This window comes from Ruditapes philippinarum, unplaced genomic scaffold, assembly GCF_026571515.1.
Source record: "Ruditapes philippinarum isolate M1 unplaced genomic scaffold, ASM2657151v2 ctg3026_1_1_1_1, whole genome shotgun sequence".
Taxonomy (NCBI): domain Eukaryota; kingdom Metazoa; phylum Mollusca; class Bivalvia; order Venerida; family Veneridae; genus Ruditapes; species Ruditapes philippinarum.
The window spans coordinates 73,123-85,155 of record NW_026861249.1 but is presented as its reverse complement, the minus strand read 5'-3'; the positions used below and the strand labels follow the sequence as shown (position 1 = coordinate 85,155).

Here is a 12,033-nt window from a genome sequence, read left to right as displayed (position 1 = left end):
AGTAAGATAATCTTATAGAAATACTTTGAACAAAAGTTGCTTACTTCGGAACTTACGCATTTCTGTAGCAAACGCTCAGAATTTGTTGAATAATTTGTTTGTAGAAACGTTGATGATTTAGTTTGGTTAACATAATAACTTACGCCAATATTAATTTAGATCGCTTCAAAATATTTCATCAGTAAATTGTTGTGTTATTCTCCTTTAAACACTGTTTTGCCAGCGACACCTCATATTTGTTCGAGAATTTTCATGATGAATACCTTTAATCTTACACAAGAAGAGAATGTTGATTACCTGTTAATTATTACAATATTTATATGCTAATGATAAAATGTGCATAATTGAATACCTCCAATAAAATTCGTTAAAGTGTTAATCTTAGTTTATTATTGATCAGATTCTAGTTTAAAAGGCTTATAACTCCCTCATAATTATAAGTCCACTTGTCTTTGCTGCGGGGTCAAACTATATAAGTTATTGTTCGCCACAAGTCCGGATGAAAGCATAAGTCCCTGATCAAGAGTAAGCCTGATTTCCGTGTCCTAGAAGGCCAGCACGTAACATTTGTCTACTGGAATTGAATTATATTGTCAAAAGAAAGTTTAATATACTATGAAATCCTATAAAATAAAACATGTGTTTTTTTCATAATGGTCAGATGTCAACCTAGGGAGAGTGGGTTTCCTCATTTGAAACAAGTAAGGTGCCACAATAATGCGTCAGATAAGCCACACGTTTCTTTCCACACTCAAGCTTTAATAAATACATGTAGTTAATAGCTCAATTTTAATGCTTGACTATTCAATAAATATTTTATTAAACTTTAAGAGATTCATGTAAGATATTAACATTTCTCACGTATTATATACGATCGTTTTGGACGAGGAGCACACATTTGTTGTATATATTTTTTAGTTTTTTTTTTAATCTTGAATGAGTCCTATATTTGACGATTTATCAATCGCCCGTGAACTGAGGCATTTCATAACATAACCAAAGCTGTGCGCAAGGATGGCGCATACGATTACACATTTATAAAGCTTACTCATGAAATAATCATTTTTTACTTAAATTACCATTGTTTCCCGTAACTTCAGCAGATTTTCTGCAAAATGGCGGGCGGGCCTGTGTGTACGTTCGAAATACTTAATGATTTATACTGACATTAACTATATCTGTCAATAAGCAGTTGAGTAGGCATGAGCAGTAGACAGTTAACATGTAGTTGATCAAAAGGCAGTGAGCAATAGGCAGTGAAACAGGCAGTGAACAGTAATAGTAACAGTAGAGAGTGAAAACAGGCAGTGAACACTAGGAGGTGATTAATAGGCAGTGAACAGACAGTGAACACTAGGTTGTTTACAGTAGGCAGTGAACAGGCAGTAAACAGTAGGAAGTGCGCAGTAGGCAGTGAACAGTAGGTATTGAGCAGTAGGCAGTGAAAAGTGGATAGTGAACAGTAGGAAGTGAACAGTTGGTAGTAAAATGTGGGTAGTGAAAAGTAGAAAATGAACAGTTGGCAGTGAAATGTGGGTAGTGAACAGTAGGTATTGAGCAGTAGGCAGTGAGCTGTAGACTGTCGTTTATCTCGTGTATTGTGCACAGTGTAATACTGATTTAAACATAAAATAGTATGACAAAACAAATAACAAAAAGTAGTTTTACCTCATTCGAGATACTTCTTGTTCTATAAGTGACAGCAACTTTGTTATATATTAATGTTTTGTCTTCATACTTGGACACAGCTTTCCTTTGAACAAGACTTTCAAGCGTGACTTTAACTCAGTGACATTGAAGGTCAAATAATTGAATTTGTTATAACTTGCTATGACTTTGGTATTTATGAAAGGCTTAGCTTCATACTTAAGCAGATCTTCCTTGAGAGCAATGCATTAAAGAATATTAAACTCAATTTGACCTTAATCCATAGATTATCGTTGGAATGTCAAGTTATTGCAACCTGCAAAAATTCCACAAATTAATATAATTGCATGTATATTTACAGATGGACCGAGGAATATTTTTTTTAATCCAAATGATGTGTCATATCGACATGATGAAAACTTTAACCTCGCACCAATCACATGTGGAGCTGATTGCTGGGAATGTAACTACAGTTGGTCTGGACCAAATTCATTTAGTGTTCCTGGAGTAGTGCTTGATCTGGATCCATTAACAAAGTCAATGGCTGGAACATATACATGTACTGCTAGAAACGTTAAACTGTCTCAACAAACACTGCAAACAAAACAGTTGCTACTTGAAGTTAGATGTAAGTTGATATTTTTATTTATTGAACACAAAAAATTCTGATGTAAAAACAACAACTAAACAACAACAACATAAAATGTGTGACAGTATGGGATGAATATCCGTGTTCTTTCCGTAAAGTATTGGAGGGTTTTGATTAAAATTTTGCACATCATAGGTTTCTAGTAAAAATGTAGTGCCTTGTCAATTTACCATAATATAATTCTATCTTGCTTAATTTGATAAGTATCTCCCATAATAATACGTGAACATGTTGACTAATCTTTGTCCGTAATATACCTTCATATCTATGATATCAAACTGAATGATATCTTACTGAAATGCCACTTAGTAGTAAGAAAAATGTCGAAAAATCATTAACTTACATTACTTAGATATTTCAATCATCTAATAAAGTAGATAATAGTATGTTGTGAAAATACAGTGTACAGTAGTTATATGTGATACTCTATAACAGTTAGGATAATTTTAATAGGGGCGTCAGTTGCCGAGTAATAAAACAATTTACTTCAAATCACTTTCCCTTCACCACTGTAGGTTCGAATCCCGCCTTGTTTTTTTAAGGAATCTTTCTAGTTAGCTTACGGATCGTCTAAGTTCAAACTAGGTGTTCGCTCGTGCCTGAAATAATGCACTGAGCGAACCTAAGATTGTCAAACAAAAGTTAAGCTGAAAATTCGCAATATGTTGGTGTCCAACATAAAACATAAATAGATAAATAGATAAAATAAATATTGCTCTTGGTCTGATGCAAAGAAGGTCACAGACGCAAAGAATATTTATTAAATCCTGAATTTTATTTATTCCAATGCACTTTAGCTTCTCAAAGTGAATTTATATTTTATATAACTTTATTTAATCATGCATATGATAAACATCATTTCTTTTTAATATTGGCAGAAAGTATGTCAGTAATTATAAAGCTCACTAATGAATGGTCATGTTGTGGTCCTCTACGGATGGTAAATAGTTCCAGTCTGATGCATAAGTAGATCATAGACGTTTTTGTTTTAGAAACATTGTCCAGAAAGTGCAATGCTCAGAGTTTAGATGATTCCGCATTTAACTTCCTTTGTGATCACCTAAAAACGTTACAAATATCATGCCCACTGGGTCAAAATTGGCACTGCTAAGGAGTATCTAGTTTATTTAGAATTATTTTAGAAATACATATAAATCTTCTTAATTTTGTAAAACCCAGAGCTTAATTTTTTTTTCAAATATTTAAAAACGTTATACAACTTGGATAGAATGACAAAGCTAGTGAGTCTTGACACGCCGCAGGCCTAAGATTTGGTTAGTATGTTGAACCTGTCTAAGATATGTATATCAATTAATTTTAAATGAAAATTACACACATGCATTTGACTTATGACCCCTTATGAAAACCAGTAAAATGGGCAATCATCTGTGGACTATGCATAATCATTTGCATAACTTTTGCTACCCCTCCAATAAAAATCCCGCATGTAATTTAGGAAAGTTCTACTTTATGTACAAATGACATCGAGCTTTACAAAAAGGACTTAATGCTCCCTATTTATATATTGTTGCATTTATTTCATCATACGTGGTTCCCTTTATGAACTTAAAAATACATGTAGTTATTTTTAACCTATTTGTCAAGTTGGTATCTAAAGTTCTAATAAGCTTCATACTGTGTATTGGCAATTTGATTATTCTTATATTTCTTTTATTCGCATTTCAAACAATTTCCCTATTCGGCAGGTTAAATTATCTTCCACAATACATATATTTGTATTATTGTTATTTGTAACAGTGATTTTATACTTGTCTACGTTATTACATTGCACATGCCGCATACATGTGGAATTCATTTCCGTCCAGTTATCCTTCTTTTATGCATATGAAAGTAGGTAAAATGTGTATTTTATTGTTTTCAGGATGTTTGCTATTATTATCTTTTACTTTTATCTTGCTTAAGTAGTTTGTAAGCACTCATTGAAAAGTACTAACATTCTGAATTTGCCCAGCTATAAATTGTATCATGTTCCTTTTTACGTAATATGCCCTTCTTGAGTGTACTGAGTGAATCTGTTAATAATATTGTTTGGGTTAATACATTTTTCAGCCCTTGGAAATAGCAGAAACAAATAAAGTCATGACTGTGTAATTGGCATAAAATGTGAACAACAGTTTCGGAGTTTTCTCCAATTTCTTTATAAAGAGACTATGTTTTCTTTGTATTTCATCTTATTATTTTTTCCTGGTATTTATATGTGACATTTTATGAATTAGATAATCAGAACAATAGGTCCTGAATAGGTACTTAAACTTTTATAAATATATTCAAAGGTTATGAAATCAGTAAATGATCATACAGTACTAGTATCTGGATGACAATGACGACCAGTGTTGTGTTTCTATGGGCTTCTACATTTGTGTTCCCTTATTTTATACATGTATAGTGAGACTTTTGGAGAAATTAAAAACATTATTAATTATACTGGTTTATTTTGCAATCTTTTATTGTATTGCTACGCTCATCGTGTAAAGAGATGTTTTTGTAACAATGATTAAATTAATATTTAATGTGAACTTTTGACTTTAACCCTTTAAAAATTGCATTTTATCCAGTTATTTATATACATGTATAATATAGGGTTAACGCACGTTTTTTTCCGTGTTATAACGCGTTGACGTTATTATAGCATACACATTTAAAAAGATTCATGGTGTATTTTTAAATACAAAACACATACATTAAATATTTGTGCTTGGACGGTATTTGTCAAATTCTACATGTTTTTCGTATGCGTTTTATTTTTTCCAGGGCCAAAAACTTGGAAAATACAAATGCTTAGAACCGAACGAAATTTTGAATTTTAATTGATTCAAGAAAGCTTACCATTTGAGATTTGAGATTTATTAACAAAAAGAAAATAAAAACATAAATTACTCTACGTAAGACAAAACATGACCCTCAGAATCGTTCTTTTTTCAAGCACACAATTTAATAAAAAATCAGACACGAAACATTATTCTCTCAAAGAAATATAAAAAAAAACATTTATCAATATCAACATTAAAACAACATTTTCTCATATTCAGTTTGTGCTATCTTGTTTTTTAAGTCAATCGGAGGGTTAAATTGAATGACATATATTTGCTTACATTGACACTGTTCGTTTCTTAGAAAGATCGACAATCAAGATTAGCGGTGATGTCTATACGCCGTATTTCCGACATAGAAACTTGAAGGCTGCTCGCTGTTATGCGATTGAGGCCCTCGAATCAATAATTTCAATATAACAAGAGCGCATGACTCTTTGGCAAACAGGCTAAATCGTCATTTTTTTGTTTGCTTACTGGGCCCTGTATGTATTGTGCATAGGTAAAACCGGGCTACAACAAGAGCGCGTGAAATTGTTAACAAATTGTTAATTGTCCGTTATAACATGGGCAAAAGAGGGAAAAATAGCCGAATTTATGCTATACACTTGTAATTAATTTATATTTTACAGTTGGTCCTGATTCTATAAAAGTAACAAATGAGACATCTGTATATACATTAGATGAGGGAACAAGATTTAACGATATAAAATGCGAGGCTGACTGTTTTCCAGCATGCACATATAAATGGACCAAATATGGTCAAAATATTGGCAATACACATACTCTGTCTTTGGGACAATTAAATAAATCATCTGCTGGAAATTATACATGCAGGGCTACTAATGGAGACATACAGACTAGATGGAAGGAAAAGAAGGTTACTATTTACGTTAGATGTAAGTACTGATCATATTTATTTGAGAATCAATAATTTTGATAATACATGTTTATCTGTATTTTGATACTTGTTATATCACAGCATTGAATACATTTATGTTTATGATAAATTGATTTAAAATAATCCCATTTGTATCCAAATTCCATTCATTTATAATATTTTTGTCAAGTTTTAGTGCATGAATTAACAACATTAGCATTTTGATTAAATCCTAATTTTATTTTTAAATGTTCCGGTGTATTTTTTTAAAATTTAATTAGTTTGCTTAGTCCTATTGACACCAATCATGGTGTATTGGTAGTTTATATCAAGATGCAACTTGGGATTGCTACCTAGGTGCCTGTGATTAAGGTCAAGGTCACTGTTTCTAAAATAAGAAATTCAGTTCTCGCTCAATAACTTGAGTTTGCTAAGGCTTATTTACAACAAACTTGGTGTAGGAGTAAGTTAACTTATATCAAGAGGCAGCTTGGGGTTTCTTTTCAGATGTGTTTCAGATGTTGATTAAATTATAAATCAGGTTTCCGCTCAATTACTTCAGTTTGCTTTGACTTATTGACACAAAACTTAGTATGTGGGTAGCTTATATCAAGACACTACTTGGGCGGGCGGCGTCAACTGTAAATAACTAACCTAAAATCTAAAAATAGCAATTAAGTCTCTGCACAATAACTTGAGTTTGCTTAGACCTATTGAAACTATATGAAGTATTTGGGTAGCTTATATCAAGAGACAGCTTGGGATTGCTACCCAGGTGTTTGGACAAGGTCAAGGTCACTGTTCCTTAAAAATGAAATTAAGTTTCCAGGTAATAACTTTAGTTTGCTGTAGACTTGCTGTGTGGGCAGCTTTCATTAAGATGCAGCTAAGGGTTGCTACTTAGATATATGGGAGAATGGTAAAGGTCAATAGTTTACAGTAGAATTTTCAGCTTCTACTCAATAACTTCAGTACACTTTGACCTTTGATACTTAAATTGTTATTTGTGAAACTAACATTAAAATACAGCCTGACATTGATACTCAGGTATCTGGTTTATTTTATTTTCAACTAAGGAAACCAATTTTCTGTGTAAGTAAAAAAAAACAAACAACATCATTTTCTCTTCTCTGCAATAAGTTATTCCTAATTCCTGTCTCATCAATATTTTTCGTCGCATTGCGGCGCTTCCTGTTTTAGTTTATTTTCATATCTTATCAACAACAACTACATTTTACTTCACACGTGTCTATAAAATCATAATAGGATATCACTGTCAAAGCTCTATAACTCCCATAAACCTTGACTAAACAAGATATGTTTGTATGCCCCCTATCGGCAGCCAATTAGTCATGAGATCAGGTTATTAGGCATGACTTATGACCTAGTGAACAAATAATCAATAAAGGTTATCTTCTGGTCATGACTAGTCAGAAGGTAATAATTATTGTGACTGCATAGGTTGTGTGCAGCAATTTCAGTTATTACAAATCTTACCAAATAATATATGTCTTATTGTCAAGTCAAAGATTGAGGGCCAGCAGCTATAGGATTGTCAAGTTAATGATCGTCAACCGTTTTTACCAACAAGATAAATATGACCTTGACTTTTGACCCTTTGACCCCAAAATCAATAGGGGTCATCTACTGACCATGAGAAATAATCATACCAAGATTGAAGTTCCTAGGCCAAACAGTTATAAGTTATTGATAGGAAACTGTTTTTATGTACAATGTCATCTTGTTATTGTGAGTAATGGAGAGCTTAACTTATTTATTTAAGATGGACCGTACCAGTCATCAACTAAAATATCACCATCAACACAAAATTACACCAAAAATGAGGGACAGAGTTTAAATGATATCACGTGTTCTGCTGATTGCTATCCTGATTGCACATACACCTGGAGAAAGACAAGACATGGGCAGACAACTACAGTCAGTAGTATAAGTGTTTTATCTGTAGGGGAACTACACCGTGAAAATGCTGCATTGTACACTTGTATAGCAAAAAATCCTGAAAAGATTTCATCTTCAACAACAACAAAACAAACCCTTGTCAATGTTAGATGTAAGTAGTTTTATGTCTTATTTTTTTCTTGTCACAATTAGGCTTTGATGTTATGTCTCCAAAGCAACATTATTATGCCGTCCCTTTACAAATATTATAAAGAGTGTAGACAGAGGAAATTAGCTTTTTTGTTTGCCTGGATTATTTGTCAGGGACATGCATAGAACACAAGAAGGCATAATTACATCATAACCTTATAGAATACCAACACTAGTCTAAAATCACGAACATTGGTTTAAAATTGTCTTTGTGTTATTGTGTCAGATTGTTTTGAACGACACTACTAGCATTTCATTTTTTAATGATGGCAGGTGGGTGTGCATGCTAAATTCAATCTGTTAGCAGATACTTAAATCGTATTTGTTAAATAACTTTTGTCATCAAGTTGACTGATGTGTGATGTTGGGGTTTTGTAATCTGTTTATTTTTGAATGAAAACTATAGACACGATTAAGGAATATCAGCCAAATCTCGTATTTTATTTTTTGATATAGAAGTTATTATTTATATATTTAATTAATTTCTATATTCAACATTTTTCAAAATTATTTTTTCTCTATATTTCAATATATGATGATTAACATTTTCTTTGCAGATGGACCCGATTCAGCAGTTCTCAGCAAAACATCACCTCGCACTATAACAGAAGGGGATAAAGATGAAAAAATTGAATGTACTTCAGATTGCTATCCAGGTTGTTCTTATAAATGGACAAAAAATACAAGTTCGTCTGCTATTACGTCTTCACGTGTACTTCAACTTAACACTGTGTTAAGAGAGAATGCTGGAGATTACAAATGCATTAGTACCAATACAGCAACATCACAGTTCTCAAAATCTGCAGAGTCAACTATAAAAATCATTGTTCAATGTAAGTTGTTTAGCACACCTAAACTGGACCAGGCTGATCTTTCAGGATCGTTAAATGGCCATCCTCAATTTTTTGTCGTCCGTCGGCCGTCCTCATTAAGTTTGTTAGTACTCCAGTGGTTACATGGTTAGGCTGTTTTTCCCAGAAACTGTTTGGACAAGTTTAAACATGGGTCATCTGGGATATAAAGCTAGGCCCCAGAAACCGAACATAAAGACTATTGTTAACAGTTGTTAACACTAATATTTCAGTCCAAGTATCCTGGTAATTTGTCAGAAAGGTCGTTATATAATATAAATATAATAAACAAGATCAATAAGGAAATATAGGTTATCTTGGATCACATAGCCAAAATATGGAGGGAGAAACTTGTAAACACTCTAGAGACTACTATCTCTTTTCCAAATATCCTTGAAATTAACCATGAACGGTACTGGAAAGTGCAAGTCCTGGTACCGGCTTAGGCAGTATTAAACATTTAATATGAACTGGTTAAATTTTGAATTTTCAAACATTCCATTACCGTCCATGAACACAAGATCAATCAAACAGAGCCTGCAACATTTTCAATTTTGTCGTTTTGTACTTTCTTTAGGGATTTTTTATTTTTCTCTATTTTATAATATTTTTATTAATTATTAAAGGTAACACATAACATTAAATCCAGGTATATAATAATGTCACAATTTAGTCTGTCCCCACTCGAAATGAAAATGCGCTTTTGTCTGCTATGAAATAATAAAAAACGAGGTTGAATTATTAATATACCATTTCTTGTAAACAAAAGCATAAAAAACAGTCACACTCAAGTTTTCTTAGGATTCTGGGTGCCTTCTGGGTGCCCTGCTTTGGTGAATCGGAGGCTGCGTCCTGTGAACGTTGCCTTTACCTTGTTGATCTTAATCCTTGTTTTATTTAGATCAATTCTCTACCTCTCTTGTAAAAGGAAAATGTTGATTATTCCTTTACGAAGCGTAACAAATTGATCAATTTTAGGTAAAAGAGCTGTCATTTTAGTAATTTCAAATAATAATAAACAAGATATGTAAACTCGAAGTCTTCGCAAGTGAGTAACATCAAAGAATTGGCCGCTAGGTTTTATAAGAATGACCCGAAATGAATGAATAATTGATTTTTATTGCGCTTTTAAAGCTGATAAAATTAAATACTTATTTGTAATCTCAAACTATAACGAACCCTTATATATTATATATATATATATATATATATATATATATATATATATATATATATATATATATATATATATATATATATTATATATAGCACACGGGTGCTGTCATTTGCGAGGGAACTAGTAAAAATAGACCCCGTGAATACAGGCACACCAATGACGCAGAAGTGGGATCTGTTTGCTATGTTCATCTTCCTTGCTAGATTTGCACGATTATTTATTTATCATGTATTTATTTTTGTTTGATTTATAACGTCAGATGAGGTGTTGTAAAAGTTGAAACGCAGCAATTGTTTTACTGGATGAACATTGCGTCCGATTTAGGAAGGGTAGGGTACTTTATTGTATCCTATTGGCAAAAGAGATGATACGATGCGACGCATTCTCAAAATTCTGATACCGCGAACACTTTATTAACCGGTACTTGGAAGAAAAAATGGTCATGTATAAAAACCTATTTCTTTTGCAAAGAAGATGTCCTTACTTCAAGTTTAAATTATCCAAATACCTTGACACAACTCTTCCTTTTCTCGACAGTATTTTGCGTTAAATGCGATTTTGGATTCTAGAAACTGCGTACACCTGGCGTTTAAATGTTACGATAAATAAGAAAATGTCGATTAAACTGATAGTTTTCAACCATCTGGAAGTTAATAAATTTTCAATAATGTATTTTCAATCTTTGTTCTTTATCGTTTGTACGAAGTATTTACAGAAAATATAAATTATGATACTGCGTACACACTTAAAAAATCTAGATTCTGCGTACACTTTCTCCGAGACAGTCTGTGCTTCTTAATTGGATAAACTGGTCGCATACTCGAACTTAAAAAAGATACAACTTTTTTTTAATACAAATTGATTATACATTTTTGAAAGATTCGAGGTGATTTACTTTTTTTCATAGATGCAAATTTATTTATGAAACTCGAACATGAACGTACGCCGATTTGGCGTTGAATTCTTCATCCAAACAATAATTATGATGGACGACATCGGCATGATGACCCTTAACGACATATGTAGTAAATTGGCTTTTTTTCTGAGTATCATCACAAACACATTAATTTTAAGCCACACTATTCTGAACGAAAAATATGAATGCTGTAGTGGATAATCGTTTAAAATTTCACATGATTTGAAACACAACGTACACAAAGAAAGTGCTAAACGTATTTCATTCAGGTATTAAAGTGACTGTTACAGAAACAAATCATTTAAAATAATTATCATGTTGATATATGGTTAAAGTTGCACGCCAGATAAGAAAACATATTTTGATAAAATCAAACCTGGGAAAAATGTACTAAGATTTTAGGAAAGGTATAAAGATTCAAAATTTTTAGTAAAAATTCCATGTTATGTGGGATTAATGACTGACTAACGCAGCAATGGCTATTTTTGCATATTGTGACCTCTTTATAGTAATTTATCTAGGTTGTAAGTGCCATTGATAATGTGTAAAATTGCATTCTTTTGGTAACTTTACAATTATATACTGTTACATACATTTTCAAAATTTCAAGAAAATTAACATGAATCTGGAGGTGTGCTGCTTTAAAGGTATAGAATTGAAAACAAATAAATAACATGGAAACATCTCATCATAATCGTATTTCCGTTCCTATACCATTGACAAATGCATTAAATCTAAATTTCTACATTTGGCTCTTTTGTAATACATACAAACTTGTCAACGAAGACATTCATACTTGCGTGCAGAGGTATGACGCTTGTACAAGTATATGAAAAGAGCCACATGCCTACAGAGGTCACATTTGTAAAGGTAATCTTGACGATTTCGTCCTTCATGTTGTCTGAGAGAGTTTTCACTCAAAAATCGGCATACATTTAATTTCTTAAATGAGATATCAATTTTACCATATGAA

The 12,033-nt window shown here is 32.3% G+C and overlaps 1 protein-coding gene across 1 annotated transcript in view; it reads left to right on the top strand.

The window, feature by feature from the left end:
- Positions 1-1,346: 1,346 nt before the first annotated feature.
- The window catches only part of LOC132715032 (hemicentin-1-like), a 38,312-nt gene continuing 27,625 nt past the window's right edge, over positions 1,347-12,033 (top strand). The window contains exons 1-4 of the mRNA XM_060698004.1: positions 1,347-2,275; positions 5,760-6,026; positions 7,791-8,078; positions 8,674-8,949. Coding sequence (XP_060553987.1) covers positions 2,188-2,275; positions 5,760-6,026; positions 7,791-8,078; positions 8,674-8,949 — 919 coding nt within the window. The 5' untranslated portion in view covers positions 1,347-2,187. The remainder of the gene's footprint in view (positions 2,276-5,759; positions 6,027-7,790; positions 8,079-8,673; positions 8,950-12,033) is intronic.